The sequence below is a fragment of the Dermochelys coriacea genome, chromosome 9 (assembly GCF_009764565.3).
Source record: "Dermochelys coriacea isolate rDerCor1 chromosome 9, rDerCor1.pri.v4, whole genome shotgun sequence".
NCBI classification, from domain to species: domain Eukaryota; kingdom Metazoa; phylum Chordata; order Testudines; family Dermochelyidae; genus Dermochelys; species Dermochelys coriacea.
The window spans coordinates 68,471,490-68,489,184 of NC_050076.1; the positions used below are offsets into that span (position 1 = coordinate 68,471,490).

The window sequence follows — 17,695 nt, forward strand, 5'->3', positions numbered from 1 at the left end:
TACTCTGATATCACATCCGAAGAAGCATTTGAAATAACGCTATTTACAAGCCAAAGAGCACAGCCAGTAGACAGACTTTTTAGCTTCTATTCTGAATAAGCCAAACCAGCAGCCGTGTCATTTATAACACTTACATATCCCAAATGGGCTTTGAACATGTAAAATGCTGATGAACCAATTATAAGACATTATAAAAAAAAATTAAAATTTATGGTTCATAACACAAAAGACTACACAGCAAAGGAATCACTGAAGTGATTCAAACAGAAAAAAACACTGCAATAGACTTCTGAATTACTTTTCAGATGAGTGTTTGGTTTAATGTCTTCTTGAAATGATACTGTACCATGGTTACATCAAGAGATATCCTTACTCCAGGCTGTCATTTAAAACGTACATTTTTAATTACACCATACTTAAAAAAATTTAAAAAACCTCTTTTGCAAAACTATCCTCACTTCCTGAGTCTATTCCCACAACAAAATAATGTATTTGTTTAGTAAACCATATAGAGGTGCTGACTGTGCATGTAGGGTCAATGACACCGATTCAATCTCAGACTTTACTTTTTCTACAAAAATCCATATTATGTCATCACTACTTCTCAATTTTACACGTAAATTTGAGTTCAACATTAGATTTGCTTTCTTCTCTTCCCCAATACTTTTGACCTCACTAATGCTTGAGCAAATACCACGTTTCATAGTACGTGACATTTGTTCACAAGCCCAAACCTTCTGCCATTGAACTCAAAGGCAGTTTTGTCCTGCCTTCTGCAACAGCAAGATCCAGTCACAACAGACTTCAGATATAGAATGACTTTTTTGGCAAAGCAGTGAGGTGTTAACACACAAAGTGACAAAAGTGAACTTCTTGTTTTGACAAAAGTCAAAACAGAAGACACTCCCAGAGAAACATTAAAACCATAGTTCCTGGAAGGCCTCATGTCATGCTTGAAGTCTCCATGATTACCTACGGTTCCAGATCCTATACTCTAAGTTTCTCATAGCTCGAAGTGATATTCTGAAGCAGATTTGTTTGTACTGGACTATGCGCCACTGGTGAATACAAAAGTCTACATGAGACACAATAAGCTCAAGACCAACTGAATTTCTTAACTATGAATCAAGTATTACTTTTGCTGTAAAAAGTAAAACCTGCCTCAACTGCATATAGAAGGCCTGATTCAAAGTCTGTTGTTAACAGACTCCCAATGAATTCAACAGGCTTTGAATCAGATTCTTGAGAGTTTACAGTAAATTTAATAATTTCTTACAACTTTTCCCATAAACTATTAAGCTGATAAAACAAGCACCATCTGGCATGTGTTAAGGTGCATAAAATATGATGAAATAACTCAATTTTAAGCCTAAATTCTACAATATAAACATGTACTTAGGAAAACCACCACCACATTTGTACTCACCACAACTTTACTTCCAACTATCTGCATGCAGTGGTCAGCGAAGAATGGTTATAGTGTGAAAAAAAAAAAAAACACAGCAAAGTTATTAGTAGGCTGTAGCATTTCACAGAAGTAGTCAAAAGTTTATTAGTAAATAATTAAACTCTTAATACTTAATTTATCAAAAAGTCTAAGAATTAACACATCACAACTAGCATATTCTCATTCTGTCGTGGAAAAATAGTTGAGATGGTTACTCATGTTCAATTACCAATATTTTATATATTTCATTACCAGCTGAAGAGCAGTCTAGTTTGATATCTTCACATCAAGTATTAAAAGACTGAAAAATGTGTTAAGGTATCAGGCACTAGACATTTTAACAGATGTAGAGAAGATTTCAACTACAAAGTGAATACTCCTTTAATAGCATATTAATTTACATTTTACCTTTGTATTATAGCAAATGTTTTTTTACCTGAATGGGGCTTTTACTGTATTTAAGAGGGAACATTTTTTTAATTCAATTTTCATAAGCTCACTAATGTAGCTTCTGGCTGAAAGTCTCATTTTAGTATTTTCATGAAGTCCTCACATAACATTTTTGTTCAAATATTCAGTATGGATGTTTTTCCAACCGTGACAAAACCATATAATCCAGAATTTGTGTTTTTAGAAGCCATCCTTTTTCATTGTGCCATCACTGCATTTAATAGGAAGTGTGCACCTAGATTAACAGGTAGCTGGATTTGCACATAACACTTAATCCACAGAAAAAAAACATGTATATCTGCTTGGTTCATTACCACCAAATGGTTTTGCTCTTAGAATCAACAGACCCCAACTTTTCTCCTCACCAGCTGCAGCATGATAAGCAATCCAACTTCCTGGGAAAGGACCCTTTGTCTATGCCCATTGACCGAGACCCAAGTGGTCAAGGGTGTATGGTCCAGAAACGCCTTACCATTTTGTTCTGCCCCTTACAGATTACTGGATTTTGTCTTAAATCTCCCTCAAGTTAACTACACAACTATAGTGTTGAAAGACTATGGATAGACAGCAAATTGAATTAAAACGACAAACTGTTTACTCAACTTCTCTAGATTTAGTCTTATTGTAAACTAAGCAAGGTAAGATCTTTTCAGCCTCACCAGGGAGCAACAGTAAATATTTTTGATCTCTTGAATGCAATTACCTCTGACCACTCAAATCTGGCTGTCTTCTCTCTGCTGTGCCTTGATCCTGGCAATTACAGGCCAGTAAGCCAAACTTCAATACTAGACAGATTGGTTGAAACTACAGTAAAGACCAGAATTATCAGACAAATGTACACAATTACTCCTGTGAGAATTCTGTGCCACTGTGCAATGCAGAATTGATGCAGAAATGAATGTTCTAAGAGTAGAATTTCCTTTCCTCCTGCCCACAGAAATGGGCTGCAGAGCTTCTGGCCACCACTAAAGGCCACTGGTCCCAGCAGAGTCCAGCTCACAAACAGAAGATATTGTCCGGAGGGGGGGAGAAAGGGGGGGGTCCAAGCACCTGCAATTCCCAGCTTGCTCTGAAGGAAGGAGGTGGCATGCAGAAAACTCCATACAAGTTCAGGCCCCAGCATAAGGCTGTTTCTCTCTCTGGATCCCTGGGCTCTGGGGAGTAGGGGGTATGGGTATCTGGGATGGGGGGGGAGGGGCACAGCTGTATTCTAGGAATGAGGGGGCAGAGAAACAGGAATTGGGTTGTTGTAGGCGTTTCTTTTACTCTTTACTCCTGGGAGAATTTTTTTGTGTCTGTATTGTTACAGACATATATGCTGACAGGTATTTGAAATAAATTACCAAAATAAATGAAACTGGCATGATTATTGTGTGTTATTTTGACAAATAAAATACGCAGAATTTTAAAATATTGTGCAGATTTTTAATTTTTCACGCAGAATTCCCTCAGAGATAATACTATGTGCCAATACTGCTTTTGTGAAAATAAATCATGCCTCACTAATCTATTACAACTCTTTGAAGGTGGTCAAACACCCATGTGAACAAGCGTGATCGAGTGGATATAATGTACTTGGACAAAGCCTTCAAAAAGGTCCATCCCCAAAAGCTCCTTCATGGGACCAGAGCGAAGGTCTTCTCAAGAATCACAAACTGATTAAAAGATAGGAAACAAAGGGTATGAATAAATAGTTTTCACAGTGAAGATGTAATAGTAGGAGCCCCTGTCTCTGTACTGTCGACTGGTGCTGTTCAACATGTTCACAAGTCATCTGGAAAAGGGGATAAACAATGAGGTGGCAAAGTTTGCAGACAAAACCAAGTTACTCAAGACAGTTAATTCCAAAGCTGACTGAAGAGTTACAAAGGTATCTGGCAAAACTGAGTGACTGGGCAACAAAATGGCAAATGAAATTCAATACTGATAAGAGCAAAGTAATCCACATTACAAAATATAATCCTAACCATACATAAAAATGATGGGGTCTAAGTATCTGTTATCACTCAAGAAAGATCTTAGAGTCATTGTGGACAGTTATCTGAAAACATCCGCTCAACATGCAACGGCAGTCAAAAAAGCTATCCGAATGTTAGAAACCATTAGAAAAGGGATAGAAAATAAGACAGAAAATATCACCATGCTGCTGTATAAATCAATAGTACTCCAAGACCTGGAATACTGAACGCAGTGCTGGTCGGCTCATCTCAAAAAATATGAGCTGGAATAGGAAAAGGTACAAAGAAAGGCAAAAAAACAATGAGGGATATGGAACAACTTGGAGGTGAGATTAAAGAAACTGACTATGTTCATCTTAGAAAAGATGACAAAGTGGGGGAGCTGACAGAGATCTCTACACATCATAAATGATGTAGAAAAAGTGAATAAGGAAGTGTTATTTACCCCTTCACATAACATAAGAACCAAGAATCACCTAAGCAGTAGACTTAAAAGAAATATATCCAAGTACTTCATAATAACGTTAGAACAGCCCTCCTGGGTCAGACCAAAGGACCATCTAGCCCAGTACTCTGTCTTCCAACCGTGGCCAATGCCACCTGCCCCACAAGGAACGATCATCATCAAGTGATCCGTTCCCTGTCACTCATCTCCAGCTTCTGGCAAACGGAGGCTAGGAACACCATCCCTGCCCATCCTGACTAATAGCCATTGATGTACCTCTCCTCCATGAATTTATCTAGTTGTTTTTTGTACCCTGTTATAGTCTTGGCCTTAACAACATCCTCTGGCAGAGTTGCACAGATTGACAGTGTATTGCATGAAGAAATACTTCCTTTTGTTTGTTTTAAACCTGCTGCCTATCTTCCCACAACACACAGTAAACCTGTGGAACTTGTTGCCAGGGGATGCTGTGAAGGCCAGAAGTATAACTGGGTTCCAAAAATAATGACATACATTTATGGAGGATAGGTCCATAAATGGTGATTAGCCAAGATGGTCAGGGATGCAACCCCATGCTCTCTCAGTGTCCCTAAACCTCCAAACGCTAGCAGCTGGGAACTGGATAGATAACTCAGCCATTGCCCTGTTCCGGTATCAGCCACTGTCTCAAGACCTGATATTGAGCTAGACTGATCATTGGTCTGACCCAGCACAGACATTCTTATGTACCTAGTAGAAAGGCTTTTTCAATTCCCACCCCAGTTTTGAATGAAAGCTATAGGGCAAGATAAGCAGATTTACGCTTTACTTGCCAGGGAAAAAAAACCCTTAGTGATTAATGGTGACTTATTAGGGTGTTAGGTCCTTGAAAGGGAGATGAGGCCCAGTCCTATCTGTGATTAATCAGCTGCCTGGCAAGGGATCAAGGCAATAGCAGGAAGATCACCAGGTCCTCATAAAAGCTAACAAAATAAATCAACTGAGCTAGACTGCTGCTGCTGGGTGAGTAGAAAGGACCCATATTATACAGCTCAGACAGATGGCCTGCAGAGTGCAATTCTTAAGTGTAAAAGCTATAGAGGACAAAGAGAGAGAAACTGACTAGATACAAGAATACAGCCTACAGAGAATAATCTCATATAGAATAGCTAGGTCCCTAATCAGGGGGGAAAGGACATGATCAATATGATGAACTTGTCTTATTTTGAAGAAATTAAGCTGAAGCTCTGAAGGAAAAACAGTAGAATCCCAAACCTGAAGAGAGAGTGTTGTTTGGTACATGGGGTAGTGAGAACGCCCAGCAGCTTATATGGACTCCCAAAAGGCTTGAATGACATAGATCACATGCTCTTCAGGCAACTTCAGCTAGCTGCAAACAATTTCAGTTAGGCCTCCACTAAAACTCCAAAGCAATGTTTCCCATTTGACATGAGGTATAAATTAATAAAAAATAAATTAATTCATTAAATTAAGGACAAATGCCCAAATACTCTAACCTAGCCCTCTAACAGGACCTATTTTCCTAATATGACCTGCCTATATTTCTATTAAAACATCAGAAGATGAAAGTCACTAGGATTTTATCACAGAAACCCACATTAGAGAAAATATCTCTTTCCTGCTCATTGGAACCCTAATTTAGAATTAACTAGTAAAAACAGAAAGAAAGGTCTAATTGAAGATTTACATTTAACATCTAAAAATGGCAAGTGTTAAAATTCGTAGAATGTGACCTTTGCTGCCAAATTCTTCTAACAGTCACCCATCAACTTGACTTGCAGAAGGCTGGCCACTTGGCAAATCATCTGCATTGAAACCAAGTTACTCATGGGAATGTCCAGCAAGAGATAATATCCACAGAAGCAGTCAACTAAGTGGGAAGGAAGCACGTCCAGCGGAGGATGACCATCAAGTGAACAAAGCAGACTGATGAAAATAGTACTTAATAAAATTACATTGCATTTGAGTCAACTGTTGAATTTTTTTTCCTTTTAATCAACTGCTGTAGTTGCCACAGAAAGATCATCAAACATAGATGCAATTATCAAACATAGCTGAATCTTAAGGACACTTAATAGGAGGGTCACGTCATTAAAATCATTAACTCCTAAGTTTAGTTATTTTGCCTACATAAATCTTTCATTAGATTTAAGCCAAAAGAAAAGTTAGGGCCATGAGAATAATAATGTTACAGAGAAAAAATTACGAACATACATCTACACTTCTGGTTTATTTATAAATTCCATTCAAGTTCTAAAATCAATTGACATGCACCTAAATTACCTATTTTAAAGTCTACATGTGAGCTGGAGTACAATATTTTAAAAGGAAAACTTTGTAGACATCGATGAAACATCCAAACTGAAGGCTGAACAACGTTTTAAAATGAAGATTTCTCTGAAGGTTCTTTTGGAAAAAAACAAACTATACTTAGTATTGTATTTAAAATTAACTCCCAAGTTTATGCTACACCTCTCTACACTGTATTACATATTGTGGTAAGGTTAAAGTTTCTTAAAATGCAAACAAAAGCGGTAGGCATGCAACCTTAGCCATGCTTTATTATAAAATTCCTAAATTACATCTTAACATCTTTAGGGGAAAAGCCACTTTCAGAAAATATTTTTGAAAAGAGTATTGCTTTAAATATTCCCAGTAGCCACTTTTTCCATTCCTTCTGCAGCAAGGAAGTTTTAGTAACATGTAATTAGTTTTCCTCTTGCTTGGACTGATCCTACATTTGATTTTTTAATATCATCAAATGGAGAAAAAGCAGCTTTAAAGCACCCTAATCAAAAATATCTCAATAAACCCAAAGTTAGTTCACATAAAAATATTAGCAAATCATTTTCATAATAGTGGAATGTTATTACAGCTTGTGTATTAGATGACTGTGGTATGTTTAGAAACATGTAATGCTTTACACTCTGGATTTTTCATTCTTTGAAAGACAAGCTTTAAGCTTTCATATCTATCGGTTTAATAAAGATAAGACAGATGCGACTTTCTTTCAATATCTCTATTTACACATTACACCAATCAACTCCCCTCATTCAGTGAAAAGAATAATCATGTAACTTCTTCCAAAAATTCATTCATTCAGTTATATGGAGTTCTAGTGTTGCGAAGAAATTTGAAGTCATAACTTCATACAGTAAGTGTACTGATGAAAATCTGTTTTAAAAAAAAAAAATACCTCAGAAGCTCAAGTCACTTACCTCACTTTCAGTCCTATGCTTATCATTAGGAAGAAACTAAATCTTATTTTCCAGTTCATTTTCAAAATAAAAAACACATGATTATCTATGTATAGTTATCTGTATTTTGCACTCAGACTTAATTGCATAAAATTACTAAAATTTCTGCCTTTAGGTATTACACTGAATATAAAGCTTGCGTTTCCCAAAGCATTTTGCTACAAATAACTGAATGCAAAATGGGAGAAAAAATGTCCGAATTTCCAAGTAAAACTCTATGTATCACCCAATTCTATTGAAAATTATGCTAATGGCAAATTTCACTTATCACTTGAAACATATGTCTGTTCTTGGATACCAAAAGCTAAATTTTAAAAAATGCTGTTACTCTGCTCTGGCAGTGCTGCAATGCGTTGTTTAACATTCAGAAATCAGCTTGCTTAAAGTACAATATACAGCAAATACAAGAGAGGGCAAAACACATTGGTAATTTACAGTGGAATTACTACAGATGTTTCATATAACATTAAAATAGTTTTGTAACCTCTTTTTATACATCAAAAGGAAATCATTTATCAGTATTAAGCTTTTGTAACATAAAAAGAATTATAATTCTATTTAATAACCTGCGTTATTAAGTGGTATTAATTTTTACTACAACTAAGAAATATAAATGAGATTTCAACCATTTGAGACTGTACTGCATCTCTCCCACTCAAACAGATGTCCAAGAATAAGTTACCATCTTTCACTGCAATCAACCTTAACTGAACATTGGAAAACTGACAGGTTTCAGAGTAGCAGCTGTGTTAGTCTGTATTCGCAAAAAGAAAAGGAGTACTTGTGGCACCTTAGAGACTAAAATTTATTTGAGCATAAGCTTTCGTGAGCTACAGCTCACTTCATCAGATGAAGTGAGGTGCCACAAGTACTCCTTTTCTATTGGCAAACTGGAGATGGATAAACTTGTGGCCATTTTACCTGAAAAAAAATCTCCCCCTCTAGGGACTTTGCATGCAACCATATACTTGTAAGTAACTGATCACCTTTATGGCATAACAAAGTGGTGATTTGTGGATCTATTACATAGGTATTTATGAGCACAGCGAGGAGCATGGAAATTCTTCAACACTGAAGACTGACAGCTCCGTAAGGTTCTCCTTAAGAATGGTGGTATTTCATCTTACTACAGAATGATTCTCACCAGCACTAGAGCACCTTGTACCCCACCAAGCCAGCTACACTACTTAACTAATTTAACAAATTGAGACCTTGTCCAACATCAATTTTATTACTTTATAAATTTGACAATTCCATGTTTTCATCAAGTCCTACCTATTATCCTAGAGCTGTAGATTTTGAAGTCTGACTAGTTTACAGTGAAGTGAGGGTCATGTTTCAGATTAATTAAAATGTAGTACACCTCAAACAATTTATCTACAATTGATGGCATTTTAAAATGCATTATGCACAATGGCTTTCTAAGGATAAACTGAGGCAGCAATCAGACTATTTCATCTCGAAAAGCATAAAGTACATGAAGCCAAGCTTATTATTCTGGTCTATCTTGGAAAAGTTAACTTACAGATTTAGCAGTTGCAGAAATGTACTGGCCAACCATCTCACGTTTCGTGGTCAAGTCCTTATTTCGTAAAGGAGCTTTACGTTCTTCATTTAAGTTCATGTCTTCCTGTAAATGAGCAGACAACATAAAATGACATGATAATATTTATTTCATTTTTCATTTATCTTGACTAGTACTGATGCCCCTTTACAAATAAAAACTGCTTCATATTTGAAAATTAACAGTGACTGAGTTACTGTGTACCTACTTGAAATATCTGTGGTAATCCAGTCAATTATTCCCTTACATTGTCCTCTGAATTATCTCAATATTTAATTTTTATTCTATACCTTTAACTATACATTATGAATTTTCATTTTACAATTTTCCATAATACCCCACAACAATGAGCATTATGTTCAACACAACTGACAAAGAAGTATGTTTCCAGTAAAAAGAAACAAGAAAAGTAAGATGCTAAATTGATCCAATTCAGATGTTAAGTTGACCACATGCATAAATATTTTTTATTATCCGTGTCCAAAGCTATGTTTTTTATAAAAAACATTTTAGTGGCATAAAAACTTGTCACTTTGAAAAAAATTGCTCCAGTATTAACGAGATTTTTAGACATTTGACACATTATCCCTAACTGATTTAGGGACAGTACAATCCCACTGATCAAGCCATATTCCCTGATCGAGGAATACAGTCTCATCAGAATACTCGTGTTTCCCTGACTTGTCGAAGTTCTGATATTGGAAGGTGCTTATTTACACTAGCTATTTGCTTGCTATGAGTTGGTGCCATTCTCACAATCTGGATGTTAATGAAGAGCTGAACTTCTTTTCCAGTGCAGATGAGTGTTTTAACTATGAAACTTTAGGGAAATATATATGTAAAAATCTCAATTCTAGCGTGCACATTAGCATTCAGTTTACAAAAAGGAAAGAATATAAAGGCCTTACAGAAGGTAAAGTATTATTTACATAAATCTTTTGTTAAACTACATTTTCCATCCTGAAGCCCATTGGCTTAAATCCTCCTCAGAAAGCAATGACAGAAACCCCCAAACCCCACACTAATGCTTGCCTTAGCAGAAACCAATTTGACATTTCTGTCCAGATTATTTGATCTTTTTTCTCTAACGCTATCCACTATTTCCATTCCTATTGGTGGTTCTCATTCTGCCCTCCTCCAATGTTATCAGGTTTATCACCTGAGGTCCATTTTATTTATTTATTTTTTTTACTCTACCTTCGCGGCATCAAATGGAATTTTGGTTCACCATTTTTGATGTTTAATATTTTGGTAGCTGCAAGGTGGGTACAGTAAAAGTAGTATGATTGTTGAACTTATTTTCTTGTTTTTGTAATTGTGCCCAGTAGATTGGGCAGAGCCAACTCAACTTTACACCACTAAGTTTTTCTTTACACGTACATCTAGGCATCACAAGAATGTACGTAGTTTAGTGTGCATTAAGTACACAGACCCTGCAATGATAAGTTGCTTCATCTGAAGCTGATTAACGCTGCAATTGTACACTAGAATGGCAGAAATTGTCTATGTTTTATTAAACCAAAGGAAGTATTTTAATTCAGTTACTTAAAAGAAACCATTCATGAAGCTGTCTTAAGACTGGCAAATTAGTTAATGAAGAATTAACATTCAAGTTAAATCCACAGTTATTCAAATTAATGAGGTTAGCTTATGTTCCTGTTCAGGAACAGGTAGTCTAGGCCATTTTGTTGTTTAACAGAAGTTTTTACTGTCAAACCGAAGCAGCATTTTAATATCCCATTATAATCATTACAAGGAAAAAAAAAACCTAATTCCTAATTCTATTACTGCACTGACATCTGGATTCCAGAGAAAAAGTCTTAATACATATGTGTATTTGAGGACACCAATGTCAGTTTAATGAAGGGGTCTCAATCAATCAATCTAAAAAATAAAATAAAATAAAATAAAATAAAATAAAATAAAATAAAATAAAATAAAATAAAATAAAAATAAAATAAAAAATAAAAAAGGCTTACCACACATGCTTGAGATGTGAAAAAAGCACAAGTTTCTACTTCTGACTACATACTAGGGTTTTTGTTTCAAAACGAAGGTTACAGAAAATACAGAAATTAAATCTAAGATAGCTTTTGTCATTTAGTAGACTAGAACTGAAACCTACGAGATCTGCACTTACTCCTAGTATTTACTCTCACTAGTTGGAGAACAAACATGAAGTTTGATAGCATCCATACTTGCTGTAATCAATCAGTGAATTATTCAAGAATTTCAGTTGGTAAGTCCAGGTAGATTATCCTGTATTTAGAGGTAATGGCCACATTGTGATCTCAGCCGACTAAAAACTCAGAATAATTGACTTCACAATACATTAACTTGAGACTTACAAGAAACTAAGAAATCATAATGTCCTTTTGAGTCACAACATTCATAAAAACAGAACTCTGAACCAAAAATAGTATTTGTATTACTGTAACATCTAGGAGCCCTAGTCATATACCACATTGCACTTGGTACTGCACAAACCAAAAACAAAGTGGTTTTTTTTTTTTTTTGCTGCCATCACAAAATATAAAGTGTTTCCATGTAGAATAGCTTGAGGATAAGGGGTATGGAAAAGCTACTAAAATAAAGATCCAAGCTGAGAACCGGTACTAGATGGTCTGGCTGGCTCTAAGACAAATGGGAGGGAAACCAACTTACAAATCCAACATCAAGCCCCTGCACATACTGCACTCCTGGCTTCCTCATCTTAGGTCATTCTTCCTCCAAGCCTTGGTAATCCCTTCATCCTAGCCTAGTCTGTGCTTCCCCATCCATCCAGACACCTCTTATCCTCCTGAATCTCCTATACTGAGGCACAGGAAGCCCTGGACTAACAGACCTAGTATGTTCAAATAGGTGATTCCTCAAATTCATTTCTCCTTTGTCAGAGCTGCAAGCTCTTATTGTATTCTCAACTAACGGTCTGTCAAAGTTCCACTGGTGTGGTGCATGCCCAGCACACTGGAGCCAGAAAATGTTGCCTAATACCCATGCGGTGGGAGTAGTGCTTGCGCCTCATGGCCCTAGCCCTTCCCCAGCTATATGAGGCAGCAATTCCAGGACTACCCTGAGTTTCTTCGCATCTTATGCTCAGAGACTAGACTTCAAAATAGAGGGGATCGAGTGGAATACAAGTCTGCATCACATCTCAAAAAAAAAAAGTACAGTTACAGGAAGTAACCATATGTTCTTTGAGTAGATGCAGCCATGTATTCCACTTAGGTGACTCACAAGCAGAGTCTATTTGAACAAGGATTGCCTTCCCTAAGTTTGCATCTGCTCGACGCAGTGATAATGGCATAATGGTTCAGAAATTTACATATCGCTGACTTCATGGCAGCCCCACGAATCTCCAATATTGACAATGTCACTCAAAAACACCATTGACTTATCCTGCGCTCTCACAGAATGGTTTCACACCCATTTAGGGGGCATAGCTGAAGCTGTTTTGGATATTGTCTTGATGCAACAAGTTATCCATTTAGAGATGATCTGAGAGAAGATTACCTGTTCCTTTATATAATCTGCATACGACACCAACAGATGAAGTAAAAGCTCAAAAGGGTTTAGTCCTGCCAAGGTAGAAGGACAGATGTCATCCGATATCTAACATATGAAGGCACTGCTCCTCCAGGTATGAATGTGGCTTAGGAAAAGACATAGGTCTGGTACAAACGAAACAGAGAACACTTTAGACACCAATTTTGGGTGCATCCACAAAGTCACTATCCTTGGAGAATCATGTGTAAGGAAGTTCCACTATCAAAGCCTGCAACTCTCACACTCTACTTGCATGTGTTATTGTCATGAGGAATGTAGTTTTTGACACAAGAGAGGAAAGGGATAGGATACAAGAGGCTTGAACAGAGGTCCCATCAAAGCTGCCAAGATTGAGTTAAGGTCTCACAAGGGAACATTTTTCCACACCAGCAGATGGAGATAAATTCCTTTTAAGAATCTCACTACCATAGCACTAGAAAAATACTGATCTTCTATGAATGGGAATATGAAAGGCTGAGATAACCACTAGTTACGCCCTCAATGAACTAAGCATAAGGCTCAATGACTGAATAAGCAGCAAATACTCCAAGATGTTCTGGATACAAGTCACAGCTGGCTGAACTCCACAGGACAAAACCACTTCCATTTTGCTGAACAGGCCATTCTGGTGGAAAGTTTTCTACTCCTGAATACAACCTGCTGAATAGCCACTGAACAATGCTCTTCCTCCTCTTTAAAATACAGAGCAGCCACACCCCGAAATGCAAGAAGCTGAGCACAGGATGCAAGGTGCAACCATGATTCCATCCTGAGCAAGTCAGGATGGATAGGAAGGTGTACGGGAGGCTGAACTGACAGCACAAGGAGGTTGGGAAACCAACACTGCTTCACCTTGCATGGGCAAGGACAATGAGTTTGGCCTGACCCAGTTTCAACTGAAGCATCATCTGTGAATTTATCAGAATTGGAGGAAAAGCATATAGGAGAGTCAACTGCCAGCTCAAGTGGAAGGTGTTCATCAGGGAGGCCAGACTGAGGCCCTCAGAGAAGAACAGATATTACCCGTTGTCCTTTGTAGTGACTAGATCTATCATTTGCCAACTTGCAAAACATAAGAACGGCCATATTTGATCAGACCAATGGTCCAGTATCCTGTCTTCCAACAATGGCTAATGCTAGATGCTTCCGAGGGCATGAACTCAACAGGGCAATTATCCCCATCCTCAAATCCCTGATTCTGGCAGTCAGAGGCCTAGGGACACCCAGAGCATAGGGTAGCATCACTGATTGTCCTGAGTAATAGCCATTAATGGACCTATTCTTTGTGAACTTAATACTTTTATGAATCCAGTTATAGTTTTGGCCTTCACAACAATCCCAGTCAGCAAGTGCCAAAGATTGACTGTGCATCGTGTCAAGAAGTACTTCCTTTTCCTTATTTTAAATCTGCTGTGTAGTAATTCCATTACACCCTCTAGTTCATATGTTGTGTGAAAGGGTAAGCACTTTCCTATTGACTTTCTTCACATCCATCATGATTTTATAGACTTCTATTATACCCCACCTTAGCTGTCACTTTTCCAAGCTGACTAGTTGTCATATTTCAGAGCAGCAGCCGTGTTAGTCTGTATTGGCAAAAAGAAAAGGAGTACTTGTGGCACCTTAAAGACCAACAAATTTATTTGAGCATAAGCTTTCGTGAGCTACAGCTCACTTCATCGGATGCATTTCGTGGAAAAAACAGAGGAGAGATTTATATACACACACACAGAGAACATGAAACAATGGGTTTATCATACACACTGTAAGGAGAGTGATCACTTAAGATAAGCCATCACCAGCAGCGGCGGGGGGAGGGAGGAGGAGGAAAACCTTTCATGGTGACAAGCTCTGTGAGAGTAATGGGTCGTCCTTCAGGATAGGTTGTAGATCCTTGATGATGTGTTGGAGAGGTTTAAAAGGCTGACAAAGGAGGTGCTGTCGTCATCATGAATAGGTCAGAGTATGAACAAGAGGCTACTAGGCAGCTCTCCAACACCACTTTCTACAAGCCATTACCCTCTGATCCCACTGAGAGTTACCAAAAGAAACTACAGCATTTGCTCAAGAAACTCCCTGAAAAAGCACAAGAACAAATCCGCACAGACACACCCCTAGAACCTTGACCTGGGCTATTCTATCTGCTACCCAAGATCCATAAACCTGGAAATCCTGGACGCCCCATCATCTCAGGCATTGGCACCCTGACAGCAGGATTGTCTGGCTATGTAGACTCCCTCCTCAGGCCCTTCATCACCAGCACTCCCAGCTATCTTCGAGACACCACTGACTTCATGAAGAAACTACAGTCCATTGGTGATCTTCCTAAAAACACCATCCTAGCCACTATGGATGTAGAAGCCCTCTACACCAACATTCCACACAAAGATGGGCTACAAGCCGTCAGGAACAGTATCCCCGATACTGTCACAGCTAACCTGGTGGCTGAACTTTGTGACTTTGTCCTCACCCATAACGATTTCACATTTGGGGACAATGTATACCTTCAAATCAGCGGCACTGCGATGGGTACCCGCATGGCCCCACAGTATGCCAACATTTTTATGGCTGACTTAGAACAACGCTTCCTCGGCTCTCGTCCCCTAATGCCCCTACTCTACTTGCGCTACATTGATGACATCTTCATCATCTGGACCCATGGAAAAGAAGCTCTTGAGGAATTCCACCATGATTTCAACAATTTCCATCCCACCATCAACCTTAGCCTGGACCAGTCCACACAAGAGATCCATGTCCTGGACACTACGGTGCTAATAAGCGATGGTCACATAAACACCACCCTATATCGAAAACCTACTGACCGCTATTCCTACCTACATGCCTCTAGCTTTCATCCAGATCATACCACTCGATCCATTGTCTACAGCCAAGCTCTACGATATAACCGCATTTGCTCCAACCCCTCAGACAGAGACGAACACCTACAAGATCTCTATCATGCATTCTTACAATTACAATACCCACCTGCTGAAGTGAAGAAACAGATTGACAGAGCCAGAAGAGTACCCAGAAGTCACCTACTCCAGGACAGGCCCAACAAAGAAAATAACACAACGCCACTCGCCATCACCTTCAGCCCCAACTAAAACCTCTCCAACGCATCATCAAGGATCTACAACCTATCCTGAAGGACGACCCATTACTCTCACAGATCTTGGGCGACAGGCCAGTCCTTGCTTACAGACAGCCCCCCAATCTGAAGCAAATACTCACCAGCAACCACACACAACACCACAGAACCACTAACCCAGGAACCTATCCTTGCAACAAAGCCCGTTGCCAACTCTGTCCACATATCTATTCAGGGGATACTGTCATAGGGCCTAATCACATCAGCCACACTATCAGAGGCTCCTTCACCTGCGCATCTACCAATGTGACATGCCATCATGCGCCAGCAATGCCCCCCTGCCATGTACATTGGCCAAACGGGACAGTCTCTACGTAAAAGAATGAATGGACACAAATCAGACGTCAAGAATTATAACATTCAAAAACCAGTTGGAGAACACTTCAACCTCTCTGGTCACTCGATCACAGACCTAAGAGTGGCTATCCTTCAACAAAAAAGCTTCAAAAACACACTCCAACGAGAGACTGCTGAACTGGAATTCATTTGCAAACTGGATACAATTAACTTAGGCTTGAATAGAGACTGGGAATGGATGAGTCATTACACAAAGTAAAACTATTTCCCCATGTTATTTCTCCCCCCCATCCCACCCCACCCCCCACTGTTCCTCAGATATTCTTGTTAACTGCTGGAAATACCTTGCTTGTCACCATGAAAGGTTTTCCTCCTTCCCCCCCGCCCCCGCTGCTGCTGGTGATGGCTTATCTTAAGTGATCACTCTCCTTACAGTGTGTATGATAAACCCATTGTTTCATGTTCTGTGTGTGTGTGTGTGTGTGTGTGTGTGTGTGTGTGTGTGTGTGTAAATCTCTCCTCTGTTTTTTCCACCAAATGCATCCGATGAAGTGAGCTGTAGCTCACGAAAGCTTATGCTCTAATAAATTTGTTAGTCTCTAAGGTGCCACAAGTACTCCTTTTCTAGTTGTCATATTCTATACCTTGGGAGTGTACTGTACCCCCATAGTCCTCATTTCATATAATCGTGATCTTACATATAAAGCATGCCTTGTAAGGTATCAGGGGAAAGGTTATGATCTGCTAAAAGTCATTTCTCTATCCATATGTGTATCATTAATGAATATAAAGTTATGAGAATTGTGTTATATGGTAGTCACTAAAACATACTGTAAGTTGAGGAATCAGCCAGACATTAGCTCCCCAAATGCAACAGCAGAGAAAGTAACCAATGCCCAGGTGAGGTGTCAAAGAACCCATCAGTAGCCATTGTCCAGCAAGAGATCTACAATGCAATGACTCACCTGCATGAGGCCACACCAGGAGAATTGCTCAACATTACTTGGAGAGACTCAGCAATGCCCCCCAGACATGCCTGGACTTGTGCTCCCCAAGCACATGAGGGTATAAAACAGACAGAGTGAACACATACTGGGCTCTTCTCCTGCCCCCACCTTCGCTAAGACACTGAGAAGATGACAAGACTCCAACAGAGGAAATTGGCTCAGGTTTAAGGAACAAACCTGTATATTAATAACTGCAGTATCTAGTGGGGTGAGAAAAACTGGTTAATCTAGATGTTGCCCAGTCTAATAGGGTTGAGAGTTTAGACTGCGTGCTTATATATTTTATTTTATTTTGGTAACCATTCTGAATTTTTGCCCATCACTTAAAATCTACCTTTTATAGTCAATACATTTGTTTATCTTTACCAGTGAGTTTGAACATAAGAATGGCCATACTGGGTCAGACCAAAGGTCCATCCAGCCCAATGTCCTGTCTACTTACAGTGACTAATGACTGGTGCCCCAGAGGGAGTGAACCTAAAAGGTAATGATCAAGTGATCTCTCTCTCCTACCATCTATTTCCACCCTCTGACAAACAGAGGCTAGGGACACCATTCCTTACCCATCTTGGC

The 17,695-nt window shown here is 38.7% G+C and overlaps 1 protein-coding gene across 9 annotated transcripts in view; it reads right to left on the reverse strand.

Annotated features, from left to right (window-relative positions):
* Positions 1–17,695, reverse strand: part of DIAPH2 (diaphanous related formin 2) — an 835,399-nt gene that overhangs the window by 767,039 nt on the left and 50,665 nt on the right. For 7 of the 9 annotated variants that reach the window (XM_038415147.2, XM_043492689.1, XM_038415146.2 and 4 more), the window contains 2 exons: positions 9,083–9,187; positions 1,427–1,447 (listed from right to left, as the gene is read on the reverse strand). In XM_038415147.2, the coding sequence (XP_038271075.1) occupies positions 1,427–1,447; positions 9,083–9,187 (126 nt within the window). The remainder of the gene's footprint in view (positions 1–1,426; positions 1,448–9,082; positions 9,188–17,695) is intronic. The other 2 variants (XM_038415148.2, XM_043492690.1) reach the window with 1 other exon arrangement.